General features: G+C 43.4%; 1 protein-coding gene across 3 annotated transcripts in view; it reads right to left on the reverse strand.

The window, feature by feature from the left end:
- The window catches only part of ATG7 (autophagy related 7), a 186,838-nt gene that overhangs the window by 148,528 nt on the left and 12,528 nt on the right, over positions 1-25,782 (reverse strand). For all 3 annotated transcript variants that reach the window (XM_077276844.1, XM_077276843.1, XM_077276845.1), the window contains exons 5-7: positions 24,676-24,753; positions 4,012-4,128; positions 2,804-2,950 (exon numbers count right to left, since the gene is read on the reverse strand). In XM_077276844.1, the coding sequence (XP_077132959.1) occupies positions 2,804-2,950; positions 4,012-4,128; positions 24,676-24,753 (342 nt within the window). The remainder of the gene's footprint in view (positions 1-2,803; positions 2,951-4,011; positions 4,129-24,675; positions 24,754-25,782) is intronic.

A 25,782-nucleotide genomic window follows, 5' to 3' on the forward strand; every position in this document is an offset into this window, starting at 1 on the left:
TTTGTTAAGAATATAATTCCACATGTGTTAATTCATAGTTTTGATGCCTTCAGTGTGAATGTACAATTTTCATAGTCATGAAAATACAGAAAAATCTTTAAATGAGAAGGTGCGTCCAAACTTTTGGTCTGTACTGTATTTTTGAAAATTGTTGGCATTTTTTTCATATCACAATCTTTATTAACTAGTTCAAGACCAACCATTTACCTCCGTTCCTGACCAGGCACATTTTTGTCTTTGTTCATGCGGTTTATAAAGTTATTTTTCTCGTCTGGATATTCAAATAATTTTTGAATCTTCTTTACGTGATAAGTGGGGCCTAATGTTATTTTTTCAAATGTTATAACTTTTTAAAAATATTTTATTTATCTAAAATACATTTTAAAACGTGTTCCCCCTTCTGTAACAATCATTATTGTATATCGGACAGATTTTTTTCCCTAACAGGGGCGGGTCTAGTAACAGCAATTTAGACTGGCAGCGGTTTTTATTTAGTTTTTGCTGCTTTTTATTTATTACACACATTGTGCCCCACCCATAAATTCATAAAAGACCTTTTGGGAGCATTTCAGCATTTAAATACTTTATTGTTTTTTATCTGATTAACCCTGTAACTGTGACTGGTATATGAACCTCCGTTACAATGGAAATTTAGCCTCCGAGCCAGTGGCGTAACATGAAGCTTGTGGGCCCAATGTAAAATCTCCAATGAGGCCATCAACTATCAGAGGTCTTTAATAGTAAGTCTTTACGTATGGGGCAAAGGTGTCTTTGGAGCCCACGTAGTCTCTAGGGCCCAGGTGCGATTGCACCCCCTGCTCCGAGCTTTATGGCAGAGCTGACTGGGTCTCATAGGACCCAGCAGCTCCTGTTCTCTCACTACATCCAGTGATCACATGACTGCAGGGCCCGGAAAAGGAAGTACTGTCAGTTTTTTCCCTTTGCCTTCACAATGACCTTTTCACATGCTCAATAGAGTGATTCAATACGAAAGAAAGGGTCAGTCTGTTCATTATGGCTAATGTATGCGTGAGTTTTCTGAAACAACGGGAAGTTAACCCCTTCACTCCCAGGTCCATTTTCCGATTTTTTTTTTCATCCCCTTCTTCCAAGAGCCATAACTTTTTTATTTTTCAGTCAATATAGACGTATGAGGGCTTGTTTAAATCAGTCATGCGCAGCTAAAGATGCGGGCTCACATGCAAGCCAGGAACAAGAAATATGATATAAATATAAGTCACTAGATGGTAGCCCGATTCTAACGCATCGGGTATTCTAGAATATGTATGTAGTTTATTTATGAATATTTTAGAATAATAAATTAAATACACAGGATTCGGCCGGCCGCGACCAATTAGTGAAGCGTGGTTTAAATCCCGTGCCAATTCGCGGCCGGACTGCGTCTGTCGCTGATTGTTCGCGGCCGGCCACGTAGTATATAGCACAGCCACGTACTATATAGCACAGCCACGTAGTATATAGCAGAGCCACGTAGTATATAGCACAGCCCACAGAGTGTATAACAGCCCACATAGCATATAACACAGCCACGTAGTTTATAACAGCCCAGGCAAGCAGTATATAACAGCTCACGTAGCGTATAACACAGCCCACGTAGTGTATAACACAGCCCACGTAGTGTATAGCACAGCCCACGTAGTATATAGCACAGCCCACGCAGTGTATAACAGCCCACGTAGTGTATAACAGCCCATGTAGTGTATAACACAGGCACGTAGTATATAGCACAGCCCACGTAGTATATAGCACAGCCCATGTAGTATATAGCACAGCCACATAGTAGATTGCCCAGCCACGTAGTAGATTGCCCAGCCACGTAGTAGATTGCCCAGCCACGTAGTATATTGCCCAGCCACGTAGTATATTGCCCAGCCACGTAGTATATTGCCCAGCCACGTAGTATATTGCCCAGCCACGTAGTATATTGCCCAGCCACGTAGTATAGTGCCCAGCCACGTAGTATATTGCACAGCCCACGTAGTACATTGCACAGCCCACGTAGTACATTGCACAGCCCACGTAGTACATTGCACAGCCCACGTAGTATATAGCAATGTGGGTATCATATCCCTGTTAAAAAAAAGAATTAAAATAAAAAATGGTTATATAGGCATAGGCAGCATCAACAGTAAAAAGTTGGTCACACAGGGTTAATAGCAGCGTTAACGGAGTGCGTTACACCGCGGCATAACGCGGTCAGTTAACGCTGCCATTAACCCTGTGTGAGCGGTGACTGGAGGGGAGTATGGAGCGGGCACTGACTGCGGGGAGGAAGGAGCGGCCATTTTGCCGCCGGACTGTGTCCGTCGCTGATTGGTCGTGGCTGTTTTGTCGCGACCAATCAGCGACTTGGGATTTCCGTTAGACAGACAGACAGACAAACAGAAAGGGACCCTTAGACAATTATATATATAGATATGTCGTGAAGGGATATAGATAGATAGATAGATAGATAGATAGATAGATAATGAAAACATGTGGTTTTTGGATTATAGCTTACCTTTAACAACCTCTTTGATGTACTTTAATCGGGGTGGAAAATTATTAAGTCGGTTATGTAAATTTTTAACATTCTGTACAATTGTGCCCGCTTTCTATAATAATGGAGCAGAGATTGCCATCCAGCAGGTATACTGGGCAACATGTGCTTCGGTGCCATAGGACACAGGCAGCAACAGTCTGAATCATAGGGTTAGCGGTATATTTTATTAGTAGTGCCTATAACCATTACCGTGTTACAGCCCTGTGTAATGAGTACTAATTCATCTGACGGCTTACTCACCTTGTCCTTATCTGTACATATTTCTGTGAATTTACACAAAGGAGACATTGAAAAAGACTCCCCAGTGGAACGGATTAGGAAATAAGGTTGTGGAGCACCTCCTTCACCTTGACAAAAATCATCATAGGATTTCTGAAATTCTAGCACCTACAGGAAGAGAACAAAATCACTGGTATTAAAAACAGGATGTTTCCTCCTTCCAGCCGACCCCCAGAAAAAAATAAAAATATTTTAAATAGAAATATAAATACGGTACATTCATCACAATAAGGAGTAATTCACACATCCGTACAGCTGTCACAATTTCTTGTCTCTAATACAAGCGTTTAACAATTTCTGTGTTTTTGTTTGTCCATAGTTTCTCAAATGGGATATCTGGGAAGTTTCCTGGGCATGGATCCAAAATGTCAATGTTTTGTTCACTGAGCCACTTCATTATCCCAAAGCTGAATCCTCTTTAGGAGATGGTCTTGGCTCCTGCTGGTATTCCTTGGTGGACTGAAAGGTTCTTCAGAGCGAATTATCCGCTCATTGAAGCTCTTGATGATCCAATAAATGGTTGATTTAGGGTCAATCTTACAAGCAGCAATGTCCTTGCCTGTAAAGCCCTTTCAACCCAAAGCAATGATGGCTGCAAGTGTTTCCTTGCAGGTAACCATGCTATAAACAGAAGACAATTTCTATCACCAGCCCCCTTTTAAAGCAACAACTTGGCTCTTATAATTCAATCAGCATCACAGAGTGATTATCAGCTGCCTTGTCCTCGTTAACACTTTCCCATGATCAGGTCACTGAAAGAATGTAAGCAGATTATTTTGTGGCAAGACTGAAATCAGTGAAAATCATTCATGTGAGTAAGGTAATTTTCATGAAGGAATGACTTTGCAATGTTTTTCCATTTATTTCATCACTCCTCATAATCTAGAGTTAATGTAAATTTTCTCTCTCATTTCTTCACACCAAACATCTGGCAATGTCCGTCCGAAACACAGAACTACAAAAAGGCAGAAGCTGCTGAGAACTTGCTATGGCACGTGACGGTTCTCACGATCAGGTTTACAAAAAAGTTATCTTTTTATGAACACTAGATATTTTTGGTAAAGTCTTATCCTTTTTTAAAAACGTATCCTTAGCATAAGTCATCAATATAATAAGGCTGGACAACCCCTTTAAATTTATCGCTACCCATGTACACACCTGAACTTTACCTGAGTTTTGGAGAACTTTTCACCAATAGACACTGGTGGCGTAATCAGTTCTATTCCGTCGGAAAGGCACAACGCAGGAAAACAAAACCAGTAATAGAAATGATACTTCTTTAAATCCTGCAACAAAACAAAATCGAAATACAATAAAATGTCAAAATAGGATTTCATTTAGCAATTTCCTCACTGATGAGGCTGTAATCGGATTCTAAATGAAAGAAGCGCTCCTCCTCCCATCAAAATTTGAATCCTCTTAATATATTGCAGCCATCATATTATACAGCACTGTGCACTTACAATTGCTCATTTTTCCCTTTCTACCCAGTTAGTTCTTCTGTTTTCCATTAGGTCTATGACATCACGTGATTAAAAACCAACTAGCTGAATCCTTCTAAGCCTATGTAGAAACAGGAGGTCAATTTTCCCTGCAAGAGTCATGAGTCACTGCAAAAGTCGATGGTGGGGGAAGGAGGAAACAGCTGGGTCAGGAGTTGAAGTGGGGAATGATAAATGCATAGACAAAAGACTTCCTGTTTCTACATGGAGCAGAGAAAAGAGAAGAATTATCTGGGTAGAAAGGCAAAATGAGCAATAGTAAATACACAGTGCTGTATAATATTCTGACTGCAATATATTAAGAGGACAGCAACTTTGATGGGAGGAGGAGTGCTTCCTTAAACATGCAAGTGTTGTTTATTGCAAAAAAACAAAAGACAAAAGTGTAATAAATAAAAAATATAAGTGAATGTGCTTTAATATACATCTTAAAGATATCCCGATCTTCAGCTAGAAGTTCTGGTTCCAGATCCCAACAGTTCCCTTTTTGGTTTGTGCCTGACTGTACAGATTTTTCCAGTGTTGCCCTATGATCAGTGCTGTGTGAGGCGTGAAGGGGGCTGACCGACTGCTCAATTCAATACCTAAGTCCATCTCCTTCACCGTCAAGGCTGATGCCTAGCTAGAAAAGAGGGCTGAAGGTTATCAAGAATTCTTTAATTGTCAGGAGGTGAGGAAACAAGTTTATTATAATAAAAAAAAATAGGGATTTTTGTGTACTCACCGTAAAATCCTTTTCTCCGAGCCACTCATTGGGGGACACAGAACCGTATACTGCAGGGGAGGAACTAACTTTTTTTGTCTCAACTTAGTGTCAGCCTCCTAGCAACAGCAGCATAACACTATGGTTCTGTGTCCCCCAATGTGGCAAAGGAGAAAATCAAATTGGAGTTTGTCAGCACAAAATGACTGTTCAAACCAAGCCATCTTCTCTGGCTGCGGCAAAGTCGGAGCTGTCAAAGGAAGGGTAGGGTGGAAATAGATGGAAAAACAAGCAGGTGAGAAGATGCACTGAATGGTCTGGCAATGCCAAAGCTGCACTGAATCACTGTGCTTAGTTTGAACAGTCATTCTGTACCAACTCCTTTCAAAAGAGATTTATATCAGCACAAGATGACTTTTCAAACCAAGCATGAGCGCACCGTGCTTCATGGCGGGACCAAAACATTTAAGTGAACCCTTCTACTTGCTTGTTTCTTCTCCAATGCTACCTCCCTCTTCTTTGAATGACAGCTCTGGCCTTGCAGAGCAAGAAAAGGGGGAAGATAGATAGAAGAAGACTAGGAGGAGGGAAGGTGCACTCAAATATTTGGCCATACAAATGCTGTGGCGAGCGCCTGGACTTGGTTTGGACAGTCACTTTGTGTTTCCAGACTCTACTACAGGGACAGTATGACTGTTCAAACCTAGTGCAGAAACATGGTGCATCATGACGTGGTCATACAGTTCCATGCACCTACCTGTTCTCCATCCATCTCTGGCTGTATGAAGCCACAGCTGTCAATCAAAGATGAGGTGAGGGTGGAGATAGAGGGGAAAGCAAGTTGGTGGGAAGGGTTTGGCCACACCATGGTGCACCAAGTGCCTGTGCTTGGTGGGAACAGTCATTTTGTGAGTCCCTATAACTATCAGGATGGACGTTTTTACTTCTCATAAGATAATTGTGCATTATGTACTACCGTAAGATGCAATAATATATTCATCCGGCATAACAACTGCTAAAAATATCGGCACGAGGCATTAGGGAACCTTTTCTATATGCAGGTTCACACTGCGGCCCACTCTTTGAGTCACCGGTCTAAGACCCCGGTTACCTATATACGCCTTTACGCCTTATTAAAAGTCCTTTGTTGACCCACATTTTCATGCGGCAAACCGATATGAACTGTCAAAGGTGACGAGAGGGGAAAAGAGAAAAAAAGATGCTCAGGAGATTAATATCAGAGCGGTTATGATTTGAAGCGATTTGTCGGGGAATAACCTTTATGGAACAAAACAGCCGGCGCTCCGGGGAACTTTCACGTCGAGCATATTAAAAATGTCACGATTTAATCTCGAAAATAACAGGTGGAATATATTAGCAGTGCTCTGCGATCAGCATACAATTAAAAAGACGTATTCTTTGTATGCCAGATCATTCAATTATACACTGCAGATCTCTGTTCTGGGGCACAAAGAAGCTCCAGATGAATGAGAGCAAGACAGGCCCAGGTCTCACTTCTCACCAAGTTACAAAAAAGTTGATTGCACAGTATAAAAATAATAATAATAATAATAATATTAAAAAATAAATAAATAAATTACAGATAGGGCTGTGGAGTCGGAGCCCATTTTGGTGGAGACGGAGTCATGGAAATTTAGGAGTCCGAGTCGGAGGTTTGGCTTACCGACTCCACAGCCTTGATTACAGACCATTAAACCTCATCACAGGAGATCTAACAATATAAAAAAATATTATTACCAAATACGCACCATTGATAACAAACCGGCATCTCCTGGATAGAAAATACGCATTGGACTGCTGTCTAATATATTTAATAATTTATGGGAATAAAAAAATGTTTTGCCTCTTTAAAAAAGTGATCAGGGTTGAAGGATGAAGGAGAGAGTGATCCTCAGATACGCGTTGGATTGTACGTGGACCACATCTGGAGTGGTTTCCGGCCGGGCACTTCCTACTAAATATTCTGGCTGAAAGATTGTTTGACCTATGCGCAAACTATTGTCATCATTTTGAAAATTAAAATTATGCTAGTCCTTAATAGATTATTAGTGCTGTAACATTTTAAAGTCCGGTCGGGCCATTATTCGATTCGGACAGCCTGACTTTATACATATGTATATTAATGGATCACGATGCATTGATAGATTTGTAAGTCTAAGGGCAGGTGCAGACGGCTGTATATTCTGTCATCTGCTGAGAGAATCGGGTCCATTATGCAAATCATACTCTGATCAGCGTGTGCGCACATTGTGATCCCATGATATATATACATATACACACACACACACACACACACACACACACACACACACACACACAGTCATGGCCAAAAGTATCGACACCCCTGCAATTCTGTCAGATAATACTCAGTTTCTTCCTGAAAATGATAATAATACCAAAGAATTTGTGATTGCAATCTTCATTTAATTTGTCTTAAATGAAAAAACACAAAAGAGAATGAAGCAAAAAATTGATCATTTCACACAAAACTCCAAAAATGGGCCAGACAAAAGTATTGGCACCCTCAGCCTATTACTTGGTTGCACAACCTTTAGCCAAAATAACTGCGACCAACCGCTCCCGGTAACCATCAATGAGTTTCTTACAATGCTCTGCTGGAATTTTAGACCATTCTTCTTTGACAAACTGCTCCAGGTCCCTGATATGTGAAGGGTGCCTTCTCCAAACTGCCATTTTTAGATCTCCCCACTGGTGTTCTATGGGATTCAGGTCTGGACTCATTGCTGGCCACCTTAGAAGTCTCCAGAGCTTTCTTTCAAACCATTTTCTAGTGCTTTTTGAAGTGTGTTTTGGGTCATTGTCCTGTTGGAAGACCCATGACCTCTGAGGGAGACCCAGCTTTCTCACACTGAGCCCTACATTATGCTGCAAAATTTGTTGGTAGTCTTCAGACTTCATAATGCCATGCACACGGGTCAAGCAGTCCAGTGCCAGAGGCAGCAAAGCAACCCCAAAACATCAGGGAACCTCCGCCATGTTTGACTGTAGGGACCGTGTTCTTTTCTTTGAATGCCTTTTTTTTTCTCCTGTAAACTCTATGTTGATGCATTTGCCCAAAAAGCTCTACTTTTGTCTCATCTGACCAGAGAACATTCTTCCAAAATGTTTTAGGCTTTTTCAGGTAAGTTTTGGCAAACTCCAGCCTGGCTTTTTTATGTCTCGGGGTAAGAAGTGGGGTCTTCCTGGGTCTCCTACCATACAGTCCCTTTTCATTCAGACGCCGACGGATAGTACGGGTTGACACTGTTGTACCCTCGGACTGCAGGGCAGCTTGAACTTGTTTGGATGTTAGTCGAGGTTCTTTATCCAACATCCGCACAATCTTGCGTTGAAATCTCTTCTCAATTTTTCTTTTCCGTCCACATCTAGGGAGGTTAGCCACAGTGCCATGGGCTTTAAACTTCTTGATGACACTGCGCACGGTAGACACAGGCACATACAGGTCTTTGGAGATGGACTTGTAGCCTTGAGATTGCTCATGCTTCCTCACAATTTGGTTTCTCAAGTCCTCAGACAGTTCTTTGGTCGTCTTTCTTTTCTCCATGCTCAATGTGGTACACACAAGGACACAGGACAGAGGTTGAGTCAACTTTAATCCATGTCAACTGGCTGCAAGTGTGATTTAGTTATTGCCAACACCTGTTAGGTGCCACAGGTAAGTTACAGGTGCTGTTAATTACACAAATTAGAGAAGCATCACATGATTTTTCTAACAATGCCAATACTTTTGTCCACCCCCTTTTTTATGTTTGGTGTGGAATTATATTCAATTTGGCTTTAGGACAATTCTTTTTGTGTTTTTTCATTTAAGACAAATTAAATGAAGATAATAACAACAAAGAATTTGTGTTTGCAATTATTTTCAGGAAGAAACTGAGTATTATCTGACAGAATTGCAGGGGTGTCAATACTTTTGGCCATGACTATAGATAGATAGATAGATAGATAGATAGATAGATAGATAGATAGATAGATAGATAGATAGATAGATAGATAGGATAGATAGAAGAGAAAAAAAAGAGAAAAAAAAACCCCAAAAAACAACCAGCACTCCTAATGTGAACACGTGCACGCTGCAAAACTGCATCATATAAAGAAGAACACAGCAGCACATGTCCATGAATCTAGGCCATGTGAAAAAGGAGATTTTTGTGTACTCCCCGTAAAATCTTTTTCTCCAAGCCAATCATTGGGGGACACAGGACCATGGGTGTTATGCTGCTTGCCACTAGGAGGACACTAAGTAAACACAAAGTTATCTCCTCCTCTGCAGTATACACCCCTTGACTGGCCAGTAACGACTCAGTTCGGTAGTAAAGCAGTAGGAGTAAAACCAAGACAAGTAAACTATGTCCAAAACTGAGGAACAAAATACAACAACAAACAGCCAATAGGCTAACAGGGTGGGTGCTGTCCTCCCCCAATGATTGGCTCGGAGAAAAAGATTTTACGGTGAGTACACAAAAATCTCCTTTCCTCCTAAGCCTCATTGGGGGACACAGGACCATGGGACGTCCTAAAGCAGTCCCTGGGTGGGGAGCAATTGCACTGCTACAACCCCATGTACCACTGGCTTACTGAGGTACCGCTGTCTGCAGAATGACCCTGCCAAGGGCAGCGTCTGCTGAAGCCTGAGTATGGACGTGATAGTGCTTCGTAAAAGTATGCAGACTGGACCAAGTCGCAGCTTTACAAAGCTGTTGTGCTGAAGCCTGGTGCCGAATGGCCCAAGAAGTACCGACCGGCCGAGTGAAATGCGCCTTAATCCCTGCTGGAACAGGGGTGTTCCTGACACGGTAGGATTCCTGAATAGTGGAGCGAATCCACTTGGCTAGAGTGGCCTTTGAGGCAGGTAGACCTTTCCTATGTCCCTCTGGAAGCACAAACAGGACATCCAACTTACGGAAGGGAGCCGTGCGAGATATGTACCGCCGAAGAGCTCTAACCACATCCAGAGTATGGAGAGCTTTCTCGACACGATGGGTTGGCGCCGGACAGAATGACGGCAAGACAATGTCCTCATTTAGATGAAAGGAGGAGATGACTTTAGGTAGGAAAGAGGGAGAGGTTCTCAAAACTACCTTGTCTGAGTGAAAAATCAGGAAGGGGGGTCGGCAAGAGAGCCGCCAACTCAGAAACTCTCCTGATTGACGTAATCGCCACGAGAAAGACCACCTTCCATGAGAGGAGGGTGAGAGATGTCCTCCATAGAGAATGGAGAATCCATAGAGCGTGACAAGGACGCGGCCCACTCAGGAGGGTTAGGCTCGGCGGGGTCGGTGGAGACATTGGGGGTGGCGGCAGAAGGCAGCTGCGCATAGACCGGGTCACAGTTCTGGCACAAGGGGGTATTGTGGGCATGTGGCAACGCAGAATTGCAAGTGGCACAAGAAATAAAAAACACAGTGTGCTTTTTATTGCCCCGTTTTGCCTCCTTAGATTGAGACATAGTGAATGTCTATTCTCCGATAAAACTGCAATAGCAGAGCTATGGGTGCAGAGAAGGGGTTAAGCTTTTCCCTATGCAGTGGAGCAGCTTACCCACGGTCCTGAGCTAGTGTCCCCAGGGAGGAAGAGAGGGAGGTAGCATTTTCGGCTGTATTTCCATGCAGCAGTGGAGTCCCAAGATGGCGCCCGAGATTTACAGGGCTCTTCTCTTTCAGAACGAGAAGCGCCTAAGCAGTGGGCGGGCTCCGGCGGTGGGCGGGATTTTTGAACTGCGGCCTAGTCCGGCTGGAGAAGCCGGGGACTAAATTAGTGGAGCCGGCCTGCGGAGCACGCCGGCGGCTGCGCCGCCGCGCCTAACGATCGCCGCTGGCATCTAGCCAGCGGTACCTCTCCCTAGGGACCCGGACTGCATCTTCCCACGCCCATCTTATTTCGGGTAGGGGTAACTTTTTGGAGAATATCAACAAGTGGATTGATTACCACCTCCAACCTCTTGTCTCAGGCCTCCCCTCCTTTCTTAAAGACACGGGTGATCTTCTGCGCCGGATCGATGGACTGCATATTGAGGATAATACTCTATTAGTTTCAGCGGATGTGGAGTCCCTATATACTAACATCAAACACAGAGATGGACTAGCAGCAGTCCGATTTTTTCTTTCCACCTCTTCTTTATCGATTGAATTTAGGGACCTCCTGCTGGAACTTCTAGAGTTTACCCTCACACACAATTTTTTTGTGTTTAAGGGCAACTTCTACCTACAGCTCCAGGGGACCGCCATGGGGGCGGCCTTCGCGCCGGCCTATGCCGGTCTCTTTCTGGGGCTGTGGGAGAGGGAACTCTTCCTGTCCGATGAATTGGGGTCGATGGACCGGGTTCCTTTTTGGACCCGGTACATTGACGATATCTTCTTCATGTGGCAGGGCACTCCATTCGATCTTGAGCAGTTGATTCATACCCTCAATGACAATGATCTCAATATCCATCTGACATTCATATATAGTGGTGTATCTTTGGATTTTCTCGATGTGACAATAAGGAGGGATCCCTCTGGAACCTTACAGACGGACATCTATAGAAAAGAAACGTCTACGAATACACTTTTACATGCTACTTCTGGCCATCCACGCCACATGATCGATTCTGTACCCGTGGGGCAATTTCTCCGCTTACGTAGGATATGTTCCTCAGAGGCGGACTTTCTATCACGGGCGGATGATCTAAGTATACGGTTTAGATCCCGCGGGTACAGTAATCGATCTATTAAACGTGCATTTAATCGGGCTAAACATGCTACCCGTCAGAACCTCCTATTTGACAATATAGCTCGGTCCAATATCCATATTCCTCCTGTATTAAGATTTGTTACCACCTTCAGCTCACAATCGGAGAGGCTTAGATCCATTCTCCAAAGGGCCTGGCCCATTTTACGGGTGGATCCCAGTATTGCCAGGTTGCTCCCTGAGAGGCCGTCTTTGGCCTTTCGACGTGCTAAGAATCTGAGGGACCATCTGGTCTCCAGTCATTACTCCAGTGATGGGGCAACCACATTCCTTTCTAATTTTTCCAGGAGTGTTGGATGTTTTCCGTGTGGGGGCTGTGTCGCCTGTCCCAACATTGTAAGATGTAGTGAATTCTCGAATTTTGATAACACCAAGCAATTCACTATCAGACAACGGATCACTTGTACCACGAGGTATGTGGTATATCATGCCACATGCCCGTGTGGATTGATCTATGTTGGACTAACAACACGCCAACTAAAGGTCCGCGTACGCGAACATGTTCTGGGTATTGAGGCGGCACGCACCCACACGGACACATCCACACTTAAGACTCTACCTCGCCATTTCAAGGAGTTCCACAATTGTGATGGTGCTTCCTTGAGGGTGAGAGGGATTGATGCACTCAAAATTAACATCAGGGGGGGTGTCCTCACCAAAAGACTGGGTAGACTGGAGACCAGATGGATCTGGCAACTTAATACTATTCATCCGTTTGGGCTGAACGAGGGACTCTCCTTTGCTCCTTTTCTGTAAATGGATGTCTGCTGGCTGCTGTGCATAGTAACCAAGCGCTCTGTTGTACTTGTTTTTAATTCTTGATTTTATTTTGTGTTTCTAATCTTGTTTTCTTTATTACTTGCAGTCTGTATTATGTGCTGCCTCTTCATCTGAAATGATTGTGCCGATACCATCTTCTTATTTCATCAATATCTGTGATATATGGCTGTTATGTAGTGTGTTGTAGTAATATATATCATGTTATTTTGTATAATTATGCGGTTATCATATCCGCATGTTTTGCCTAGCTTCATATATGTATGGTCATTTATTTATTTATTTATTTATATGTTTTGCTATGTGCCGAAATTGTATACTGGTCATGATTTTGTTGCTATTCAGTATATACCAGTGTCCTGATATTTTTGATATATGTTATTTAAGTTGATTCTGATAAATGTTATATTGTCTTAATTAATTTGGATGGCCACTCTGTCCTTATTTCGCATTTAATTGTCATATATGTATATCGGCACACCTGTGTTTCATCATTGAATGCCGCTTATATGGAGTGTATATCTTTGAGGGCACATATTACCTTTTCCAAGATGGCCGCGGCTCTATTTCCGGTTATGCGCGATATGCGCTCTGTTACCTCTCTGCCGTTTCCTGCCGTCTCCCCGCATTTGGTCACATGGGCCCATGTGAACCAGTGCGGTGGGCGGCTGAATGGCGAATTGGTTTCCGGTCTCGCGGCGCATAAAAGGATGGGGTTTATGACTGCTGACATGCCTCTCCTGAGGAAGGAACATCCGAAACGCGCGTAGGGAGGTGGGGGACGCCGCATCTCACATCCGGTCTACATTGTCATCAGGTATGCTGTTGGTCCGCTGTGCCTCTGCCCGCTGCTATTTGTCTATTCTCTCACTGTTAGGTTGATTTGTGTATATATATGGATGAGCAGTGGAATCTTTTGGGCTTTTATGGACTAGCATACATTCATTTGTAGGATGTGGGTTGCTGGATCCCCCTTATATGTGCAATTTGAGGGTTGGTTTTTTACCCCTCGTCATTTTTAGCCTTGTTTTGTAAATGGTTGTACTTTAATAAAGTTTATATTTCTATTTAATCTGGACTAGTACACTTTTTTTGTTGTGGTTTATATATATTTTGGTGTGTCCTACACATCATTTCCAATTTTGACTTCTTTTCATGGCATTATGCCATTTTTTTGCTATAGGAGTCATATGTGCTTTCCGTGTCTGTATCTTCCCACGCCGGCAGCGTGAGGCAGAATAGTACTCACCGAGGAGGAACCACCTCCAGCTTAATCGATCCTCCCTGTGTCGGGGACAGAGAGCATCCTGAAGTGTGCTTGCCTTCTTAGGGGACTTACAGCTGTGCCTGCCGCAGGGGACTTATGGATGTGCCTACCACAGGGGGCTTACGGCTACTGTGGGGACTCCAAGACGCCTAAGGTGAGGGCTTGAGTGCAGTGGAGCCCGGGAGATGCACATGAGAGTGTACTCTAAGTGCTCGCCATCTTACAGGGGGGAGATCGGGACCATATAGGAACTGTCGCCCTAGCGTAGATTAGGTGTGCCCCAAACGTCACAGGAGAGGTACGGGGAGGTATACTCGCCGTGCTCGCCTGTTGATGGTTCGGGGGGAGAGCGGACCCTGAAAGGATCCGTCGCCCCCTTCACTCCGTTAATTAAAAAATAAAAATTTACAGAAAATTAAAAATAAAATAAAAAATGTTGGGGTCTGAGACAGACCCAAGGGCCTCCTACAGACACTAAGCAAGAACTGGGTCGTTACTGGCCACTCAAGGGGTGTATACTGCAGAGGAGGAGTTAACTCTTTGTGTTTACTTAGTGTCCTCCTAGTGGCAAGCAGCATAACACCCATGGTCCTGTGTCCCTCAATGAGGAATAGGAGAAACACAAACATTCAATATAAATTATACTTCTCAAAAATATTTTTTTACAAATTAAAAAAAAAAAAAAAAATTCATAAAACTTACAGCAAGGCTAAGTGCACACGTTGCAGAATTGCAGCAGAAATTTCCGCGGCAATTCTGCAACTCCTGCCGCATGCGGAATTGGCATGCATATTCCCGCAGAAAACTAGAGTTTTGCAAGCATAATTAGCTTGCAGAATGCTAGCGTTTTCCAAGCGATCTGTAGCATCTCTTGGAAAACTGATTGACAGGTTGGTCACACTTGTCAAACATAGTGTTTGACAAGTGTGACCAACTTTTTACTATTGATGCTGCCTATGCTGCATCAATAGTAAAAGATAGAATGTTAAAAATAATTAAAAAAAAAAAATTAAAAAAATGGTTATACTCACCTTCCGCAAACAGCCGATCTCCTCAGCGGCTTCCGTTCCTATAGATGGTGTGTGTGCAGGACCTTCGATGACGTCGCGGTCATGTGACCACGACGTCATCGCAGGTCCTTCACACACACACACACACCATCTATAGGAACGGAAGCGGCCACGTGCAGCGCTGAGAGGTGGGAAGACTCCGGGGCCATCAGAGGGTGAGTATATCACGATTTTTAATTTTAATTTTTTTTTTTTTTTTTTTTAACAATTATATGGTGCCCAGTCCGTGGAGGAGAGTCTCCTCTCATCCACCCTGGATACCAACCGCACATGATCTGCTTACTTCCCGCATGGTGGGCATAGCCCCATGCGGGAAGTAAGCAGATCAATTCCTAGGTGTGCGGAATCCCCGCGATTCCGCAAATTTAATGAACATGCTGCGTTTTTTTCTGGAATGCGATTCCGCTCAGGAAAAAAACGCAGCATGTGCACAAAAAATGCGGATTGCATTCTAGGATGCTTAATGTGAGCGGTTTTTTCGCGGTTTTATAGCGAAAAAAAAGCGAAAATATGCTACGTGTGCACACAGCCTAATAGATGAAATGAAAGTTCTTAGCGCATAAATTGGCTGCCTTCAGGCTAATCTTGCACTCCTCCCACTGACCTTGCAGGTGGCCTTAATTAGCTCTATCTGCCCATAAATTGAAGGCTTAGCCTGAGAGTGACATGTTTTGTCCATAGTTGTAGGCTGGTGGCCCAAAAGTGGCATGTACAGCAGAGTAGGACCCATCAGAGGGAGATCACCTTGCCGTGGTTGATGGGCATACATGAATTGGCCAATTTATGATCTAAGAACCTTCATTTCACCTATTACTGTAACTGATGATTTCTTTTTTTTTTAAATTCGTGAAAAAATATTTTTCAAAAGTATAATCTATAGTGAATATTTGTCTGTGTTCTCACACGGCCTAGATTCATGCATATGTGCTGCTGTGTTTTTTTTTTTTATAAACAGATATATATATATATATATATACATACATACATACATATATACATACATACATACATACACACACACATATACACACACACATACATACATATACAAACACACACACACTGCTCAAAAATATAAAGGGAACTCTAAAATCCCATATCCTAGATATCACTGAATGAAATATTCCAGTTGCAAATCTTTGTTCATTACATAGTGGAATGTGTGGAGAACAATAAAAGCTAAAAATTATCAACGTAAATCACAACTAATATCCCACAGAGGTCTGGAGTTGGAATGATGCTCAAAATCAAAGTGGAAAATCAAATTACAGGCTGATCCAACTTCAGTGGAAATGCTTCAAGACAAGGAAATGATGCTCAGCAGTGTGTGTGGCCTCCACGTGCATGTATGATCTCCCAACAACGCCTGGGCATGCTCCTGATGAAGCGGTGGATGATCTCCTGAGAGATCTCCTCCCAGACCTGGACTAAAGCATCCGCCAATTCCTGGACAGTTGGTGGCGCAACGTGACATTGGTGGATGGAGCAAGACATGATGTCCCAGATGTGCTCAATCGGATTCATGTCTGGGGAACGGGCGGGCCAGTCCATAGCTTCAATGCCTTCATCTTGCAGGAACTGCTTACACACTCCAGCCACATGAGGTCTGGCATTGTCCTGTATTAGGAGGAACCCAGGGTCAACCGCATCAGCATATGATCTCACAAGGGGTCTGAGGATCTCATCTCAGTACCTAATGGCTGTCAGGCTACCTCTGGCGAGCACATGGAGGGCTGTGCGGCCCTCCAAAGAAATGCCACCCCACACCATTACTGACCCACTGCCAAACCGGTCATGCTAAAGGATGTTGCAGGCAGCAGATTGCTCTCCATGGCATCTCCAGACTCTGTCACGTCTGTCACATGTGCTCAGTGTGAACCTGCTTTCATATGAAGAGCACAGGGCGCCAGTGGTGAATTTGCCAAACCTGGTGTTCTGTGGCAAATGCCAAGCGTCCTGCACGGTGTTGGGCTGTGAGAACAACCCCCATCTGTGGACGTCGGGCACTCAGACCATCCTCATGGAATCGGTTTCTAACCGTTTGTGCAGACACATGGACATTTGTGGCCTGCTGGAGGTCATTTTGCAGGGCTCTGGCAGTGCTCCTCCTTGCACAAAGGCTGAGGCAGCAGTCCTGCTGCTGGGTTGTTGCCCTCCTACGGCCCCCTCCACGTCTCCTGGTGTACTGGTCTGTCTCCTGGTATGGCCTCCAGCCTTTGGACACTACGCTGACAGACACAGCAAACCTACTTTCCACAGCTCACATTGATGTGTCATCCTGGATGAGCTGCACTACCTGAGCCACTTGTGTGGGTTGTAGAGTCCGTCTCATGCTACCACGAGTGTGAAAGCACAACCAACATTCAAAAGTGACCAAAACATCAGCCAGAAAGCATTGGTATTGAGATGTGGTCTGTGGTCCCCACCTGTAGAACCACTCCTTTATTGAGGGTGTCTTGATAATTGCCAATAATTTCCATCTGTTGTCTATTCCATTTGCACAGCAGCATGTGAAATTGATTGTCAATCAGTGTTGCTTCCTAAGTGGACAGTTTGATTTCACAGAAGTTTGATTTACTTGGAGTTAGATTCTGTTGTTTGTGTTACCTTTATTTTTTTTGAGCAGTGATATAGATAGATAGAGATATATATATATATATATATATATATATATATATATATATATATATATATATATATATATATATATATATACATACTAGCTGTACTACCCGGCTTCGCCCGGGTTAATGACTGCTGTTAGCAAAATAGAATGTGTTAACAAAAATTTATTCTGCACACAAAAACCACAAAACAAATAGATAGAAATGTAATTATTAAAAGGCAAAAACTAAGCTAATAGAAGAATTTCACAACATATATTAGCTTTGTTATACTGAGAATGTCTTTCTTGCCTATATTAACCAATCAGAGCTCAGGTTAATTAACTGTAGCAAAATAGAAGCTGAGCTGTGATTGGTTGCTATTGGCAGCCTGATAAATCCCCAGCCAACAGGAAGCCCACCCCCTGGCAGTATATATTAGCTCACACATACACATAATAAACAGGTCATGTGACTGACAGCTGCCGGATTCCTATATGGTACATTTGTTGCTCTTGTAGTTTGTCTGCTTATCAAATTTTTATTTTTGAAGAATAATACCAGACTTGTGTGTGTTTTAGGGCGTGTTTCATGTGTCAAGTTGTGTGTGTTGAGTTGCGTGTGGCGACATTCATGTAGCGACTTTTGTGAGATGAGTTTTGTGTGGCGACATGCGTGTAGCAACATTTTGGGTGTCGAGTTGCATGTGACAGGTTAGTGTAGCAAGTTGTGTGCAGCAAGATTTGTGCATGGCGAGTTTTGCGCGTGGCGAGTTTTGAGTATGTGCAAGTTTTGTGTGAGGCAACTTTTGCATGTGGTGCAACTTTTGTACATGTGGCAATTTTTCTGTGTGTGCAAGTTTTGCATGAGGTGAGTTTTCCATGAGGTGAGTTTTGCACGTGTGGCGAGTTTTGCGTGAGCCTAGTTTTGCATGTAGCGAGTTTTGCGCGTTGAGAGTTTTGAGTGGTGACTTTTGTGTTTCGACTTTTATGTGGCGAGGTTGGTGTGTGTGTGGTGAAATGTGTGCTGAGGGTGGTATATGTGTTCAAGCACGTGGTAGTGTGTGGCGCATTTTGTGTGTGTGTTCATATCCCCGTGTGTGGTGAGTATCCCATGTCGGGGCCCCACCTTAGCAACTGTACGGTATATACTCTTTGGCGCCATCGCTCTCATTCTTTAAGTCCCCCTTGTTCACATCTGGCAGCTGTCAATTTTCCTCCAACACTTTTCCCTTCACTTTTTCCCCATTATGTAGATAGGGGCAAAATTGTTTGGTGAATTGGAACGCGCGGGGTTAAAATTTCACCTCACAACATAGCCTATGACGCTCTCGGGGTCCAGACGTGTGACTGTGCAAAATTTTGTGGCTGTAGCTGCGACGGTGCAGATGCCAATCCCAGACATACACACATACATTCAGCTTTATATATTAGATATACCTGTATGTAATCTCCTGTATATAGTATATACCTGTGTGTCATCTCACCTATATATACTATATATCTGTGTGTCATCTCCTGTATATAGTATATACCTGTATGTCATCTCCTCCTATACATAGCATATACCTGTATGTGATCTCCTCCTGTATATACTATATACCTGTAGGTAATCTGCTCCTGTATATAGTATATACCTGTGTGTCATCTCCTCCTGTATATAGTATATACCTGTATGTCATCTCCTCCTGTATGTAGTATGTAACTGTATGTCATCTCCTCCTCTATATAGTATATACCTGTGTGTCATCTCTCCTGTATATAGTATATATCTGTGTGTCATCTCCTCCTGTATATAGTATATACCTGTGTGTCATCTCCCCTGTAAATAGTATATACCTGTGTGTCATCTCCTCCTGTATATAGTATATATCTGTATGTCATCTCCTCCTGTATTAGCCCTCGTTCACACGTTATTTGGTCAGTATTTTTACCTCAGTATTTGTAAGCTAAATTGGCAGCCTGATAAATCCCCAGCCAACAGTAAGCCCACCCCCTGGCAGTATATATTAGCTCACACATACACATAATAGACTGGTCATGTGACTGACAGCTGCCGGATTCCTATATGGTACATTTGTTGCTCTTGTAGTTTGTCAGCTTATTAATCAGATTTTTATTTTTGAAGGATAATACCAGACTTGTGTGTGTTTTAGGGCGAGTTTCGTGTGTCAAGTTGTGTGTGTTGAGTTGCGTGTGGCGACATGCATGTAGCGACTTTTGTGAGATGAGTTTTGTGTGGCGACATGCGTGTAGCAACTTTTTGTGTGTCGAGTTGCATGTGACAGGTTAGTGTAGCAAGTTGTGTGCAGCAAGTTTTGCGCATGGCGAGTTTTGCGCGTGGCGAGTTTTATGTGTGGTGCCTTTTGAGTATGTGCAAGTTGTGTGTGAGGCAACTTTTGCATGTGTTGCAACTTTTGTGCATGTGGCAATTTTTCTGCGTGTGCAAGTTTTGCGTGTGGCGAGTTTTCCATGAGGTGAGTTTTGCACGTGTGGCGAGTTTTGCATGTGGAGAGTTTTGCGCGTGGCGAGTTTTGAGCGGCGACTTTTGTGTTTCGACTTTTATGTGGCGAGGTTGGTGTATGTGTGGTGAAATGTGCGCTGAGGGTGGTATATGTGTTCGAGCATGTGGTAGTGTGTGGCGCATTTTGTGTGTGTGTTCATATCCCCGTGGTGGTGTGGTGATTATCCCATGTCGGGGCCCCACCTTAGCAACTGTACAGTATATACTCTTTGGCGCCATCGCTCTCATTCTTTAAGTCCCCCTTGTTCACATCTGGCAGCTGTTAATTTGCCTCCAACACTTTTCCTTTCATTTTTTCCCCATTATGTAGATAGGGGCAAAATTGTTTGGTGAATTGGAAAGCGCAGGGTTAAAATTTCGCCTCACAACATAGCCTATGACGCTCTCGGGGTCCAGACGTGTGACTGTGCAAAATTTTGTGGCTGTAGCTGCGACGGTTCAGATGCCAATCCCGGACATACATACACACACATTCAGCTATATATATATACTAGCTGTACTACCCGGCTTCGCCCGGGTTAATGACTGCTGTTAGCAAAATAGAATGTGTTAACAAAAATTTATTCTGCACACAAAAACCACAAAACAAATAGATAGAAATGTAATTATTAAAAGGCAAAAACTAAGCAAATAGAAGCATTTCACAACATATATTAGCTTTGTTATACTGAGAATGTCTTTGTTGCCTATATTAACCAATCAGAGCTCAGGTTAATTAACTGTAGCAAAATAGAAGCTGAGCTGTGATTGGTTGCTATTGGCAGCCTGATAAATCCCCAGCCAACAGGAAGCCCTCCCCCCTGGCAGTATATATTAGCTCACACATACACATAATAGACAGGTCATGTGACTGACAGCTGCCGTATTTCCTATATGGTACATTTGTTGCTCTTGTAGTTTGCTTATTAATCAGATTTTTATTTTTGAAGGACAATACCAGACTTGTGTGTGTTTTAGGGCGAGTTTTATGTGTCAAGTTGTGTGTGTTGAGTTGCGTGTGGCGACATGCATGTAGCGACTTTTGTGAGATGAGTTTTGTGTGGCGACATGCGTGTAGCAACATTTTGTGTGTTGAGTTGCATGTGACAGGTTAGTGTAGCAAGTTGTGTGCAGCAAGATTTGTGCATGGCGAGTTTTGCGCGTGGCGAGTTTTATGTGTGGTGCATTTTGAGTATGTGCAAGTTTTGTGTGAGGCAACTTTTGCATGTGGTGCAACTTTTGTACATGTGGCAATTTTTCTGTGTGTGCAAGTTTTGCATGAGGTGAGTTTTCCATGAGGTGAGTTTTGCACGTGTGGCGAGTTTTGCGTGAGCCTAGTTTTGCATATGGCGAGTTTTGCATGTAGCGAGTTTTGAGTGGTGACTTTTGTGTTTCGACTTTTATGTGGCGAGGTTGGTGTGTGTGTGTGGTGAAATGTGTGCTGAGGGTGGTATATGTGTTCAAGCACGTGGTAGTGTGTGGCGCATTTTGTGTTTGTGTTCATATCCCCGTGTGTGGTGAGTATCCCATGTCGGGGCCCCACCTTAGCAACTGTACGGTATATACTCTTTGTCGCCATCGCTCTCATTCTTTAAGTCCTCATTGTTCACATCTGGCAGCTGTCAATTTTCCTCCAACACTTTTCCCTTCACTTTTTCCCCATTATGTAGATAGGAGCAAAATTGTTTGGTGAATTGGAACGCGCGGGGTTAAAATTTCACCTCACAACATAGCCTATGACGCTCTCGGGGTCCAGACGTGTGACTGTGCAAAATTTTGTGGCTGTAGCTGCGACGGTACAGATGCCAATCCCGGACATACACACATACATACATACACACATTCAGCTTTATATATTAGATATACCTGTATGTAATCTCCTGTATATAGTATATACCTGTGTGTCATCTCACCTATATATAGTATATATCTGTGTGTCATCTCCTGTATATAGTATATACCTGTATGTCATCTCCTCCTATACATAGCATATACCTGTGTCATCTCCTCCTGTATATACTATATACCTGTAGGTAATCTGCTCCTGTATATAGTATATACCTGTGTGTCATCTCCTCCTCTATATAGTATATACCTGTGTGTCATCTCTCCTGTATATAGTATATATCTGTGTGTCATCTCCTCCTGTATATAGTATATACCTGTGTGTCATCTCCCCTGTAAATAGTATATACCTGTGTGTCATCTCCTGTATATAGTATATAGCTGTATGCCATCTCCTCCTGTATTAGCCCTCGTTCACACGTTATTTGGTCAGTATTTTTACCTCAGTATTTGTAAGCTAAAATGGCAGCCTGATAAATCCCCAGCCAACAGTAAGCCCACCCCCTGGCAGTATATATTAGCTCACACATACACATAATAGACTGGTCATGTGACTGACAGCTGCCGGATTCCTATATGGTACATTTGTTGCTCTTGTAGTTTGTCTGCTTATTAATCAGATTTTTATTTTTGAAGGATACCAGACTTGTGTGTGTTTTAGGGCGAGTTTCGTGTGTCAAGTTGTGTGTGTTGAGTTGCGTGTGGCGACATGCATGTAGGGACTTTTGTGAGATGAGTTTTGTGTGGCGACATGCGTGTAGCAACTTTTTGTGTGTCGAGTTGCATGTGACAGGTTAGTGTAGCAAGTTGTGTGCAGCAAGTTTTGCGCATGGCGAGTTTTGCGCGTGGCGAGTTTTATGTGTGGTGCCTTTTGAGTATGTGCAAGTTTTGTGTGAGGCAACTTTTGCATGTGTTGCAACTTTTGTGCATGTGGCAATTTTTCTGCGTGTGGCAATTTTTCTGCGTGTGCAAGTTTTGCGTGTGGCGAGTTTTGCACGTGTGGCGAGTTTTGCATGTGGAGAGTTTTGCGCGTGGCGAGTTTTGAGCGGCGACTTTTGTGTTTCTACTTTTATGTGGCGAGGTTGGTGTATGTGTGGTGAAATGTGCACTGAGGGTGGTATATGTGTTCGAGCACGTGGTAGTGTGTGGCGCATTTTGTGTGTGTGTTCATATCCCCGTGGTGGTGTGATTATCCCATGTTGGGGCCCCACCTTAGCAACTGTACAGTATATACTCTTTGGTGCCATCGCTGTCATTCTTTAAGTCCCCCTTGTTCACATCTGGCAGCTGTTAATTTGCCTCCAACACTTTTCCTTTCATTTTTTCCCCATTATGTAGATAGGGGCAAAATTGTTTGGTGACTTGGAAAGCGCGGGGTTAAAATTTCACCTCACAATATAGCTTTGACGCTCTCAGGGTCCAGACGTGTGACTGTGCAAAATTTTGTGCCTGTAGCTGCGACGCCTCCAACACTTTTCCTTTCACTTTTTCCCCATTATGTAGATAGGGGCAAAATTGTTTGGTGAATTGGAAAGCGCGGGGTTAAAATTTCACCTCACAACATAGCCTATGACGCTCTCGGGGTCCAGACGTGTGACTGTGCAAAATTTTGTGGCTGTAGCTGCTACGGTTCAGATGCCAATCCCGGACATACATACATACATACATACATACACACACACACACATTCAGCTTTATATATTAGATATCAGTCTACTGCTGCCAATGTACATGCGTATTTACTACAAAAACTGGAAGCATAAGTCTAGAATAACCCAAATGCTAGTGTGAAAGCTGCAAGATTTCTACCTTTTTTTTTTTTTTTTTTTTTATCAATACAATTTGTGATATGAAAAAATATATATTTTTAAAAATAAATATATACACACACACACTTCTATACATGCAAATGTGTGTATAATTGTAAATACATACACTGGTCACAAAAAGTTAGGAGTATTTGGCTTTGAGGTGAAATTTATGGATAATGTAAAAAAGTTCACACTAGTAGAAGCAGCAATGGTGATGTCTTCATCGCAAACAGTGTATTGAAACAAAAGCCAACAACAGTGGTGGATATACACCAACAAAAACATCAGTGTCTCAATAACTTGTCACGTGGCCTTGAGAATCAATTACAGCTGACAACGACGTCTCCTGCTCCTCACAAGTGGAGATATTGTCGGCTGAGGCATGGTGTCCCACTCTTTTTGAAGGGCGACCCTCAGGTCATTGAAGTTCTGGGGTACAGAGTTACGAGCCTCTACATATTAACTTAGCTGATCTTGGAGTCTTTTTTATGGGATTCAGGTCTGGAGAAAGTGCAGGCCGCTCCATTTGAGGTCCCCCAGTCTCCAGCAGCCGTCCTCTAATGATGTGACCTCCATGAGCTGGAGCATTGTCGTCCATGAAGATGATATTAGGCCAGTGTTGTTCGTGCAGAGACACAATGGCTGGAATGATGATGTTATTCAGTTGTAGGGGCTTGTCACAATACCATTCGTAAAGGGTAGGGCAGTCCTGTATTGACTACACCACCACCAAAGGCTCATCTGAAAGCCAAATATCCCTACTTTTTTGTGAGAAGTGTGTATGATATTTGCTGATGACAGCATCCCTTTAAGACACAGAAGCTTGGTCATTAAAAAGTTAAACACATTTTATCTGCAGTCATTAAATAGCGTCCTGGAACACAATGAGAAATTTGCATGTAATTCAAGACATTCAACATTAAAACAAAAGAACAAATACACAGACTGAAGGATTCCTCTAAAGGAAAGGCAAAGGACTTACTGCAAATGTCAGCAGCAGGAATTTGTTCAGGAGGACGGGATTATTTAGCGCTGAACCGGATTTGATCGCTTCCCAAATCTGCAAAACAAGAAGAGCTTGATGTTAGAGGACATTTAAGGGGAGAAAGCAATTAAACTGCATCAAATAAAAGCTAATTGGGGTCTTGAAAATGGTGAGAAACTAGAAAACGTAGATCCATCTAAGAACCATTATTGGACTTTTAAGCATAAACCAAGAAAGTTTCATCCCTCCAGTCTCCAGGTCCCATCGAAGCTGCAGTGGCCGCCATTTATTGCAAAAACCTAGTTTGGCCGACATCCATTCCACCCAAGATCCCATATACAATCCTCTTCTGGCAGCAGCTAATCTTCTTTTGAAAAAAAATATTGTGCATGTTAAAACCCACCACGCCCAATCCTTCTAGTTCCTCAACCCCATCGTCTGTGGTCGGGACCTCGTCTAGAGCTCCATAGATGCAAGATGGTCAGACAGTTCATCTATGGGATATGAACGCCTACGCAAGAGTTAGGATTATGTTTTGCCAAATGACATAGGAAATCATGTGCTAAAGTTACAGCCATGAATATTCTAAGGCAAAAAATATTACAGCCCTCTCCCCCCAAAACTTCACAAAGAAAGTATAATAACAGCATCCTCCTATGAAGTGGAGGAGCCACCGGGCTACATCTCATACAATGACAGCTCTAAAACGCTAATAGAGTGCTGGGCCGACGCGCACACAGTGATGTCAGAACGCAGGGCCGACACGCACACAGAGATGCACAGCGCAGGGCCGACATGCACACAGAGATGCACAGCGCAGGGCCGACATGCACACAGAGATGCACAGCGCAGGGCCGACACGCACACAGAGATGCACAGCGCAGGGCCGACACGCACACAGTGATGTCAGAGCGCGGGGGCCGACACGCACACAGTGATGTCAGAGCACAGAGCCAACACGCACACACAGTGATGTCAGAGAACAGGGCCGACACGCACACACAGTGATGTCAGAGCACAGGGCAGACACACACACAGAGATGTCAGAGCACAGGGCCGACACGCACACAGTGATGTCAGAGCACAGGGCCGACACGCACACAG

The sequence above is a fragment of the Ranitomeya variabilis genome, chromosome 8, assembly GCF_051348905.1.
Source record: "Ranitomeya variabilis isolate aRanVar5 chromosome 8, aRanVar5.hap1, whole genome shotgun sequence".
Lineage (NCBI taxonomy): Eukaryota > Metazoa > Chordata > Amphibia > Anura > Dendrobatidae > Ranitomeya > Ranitomeya variabilis.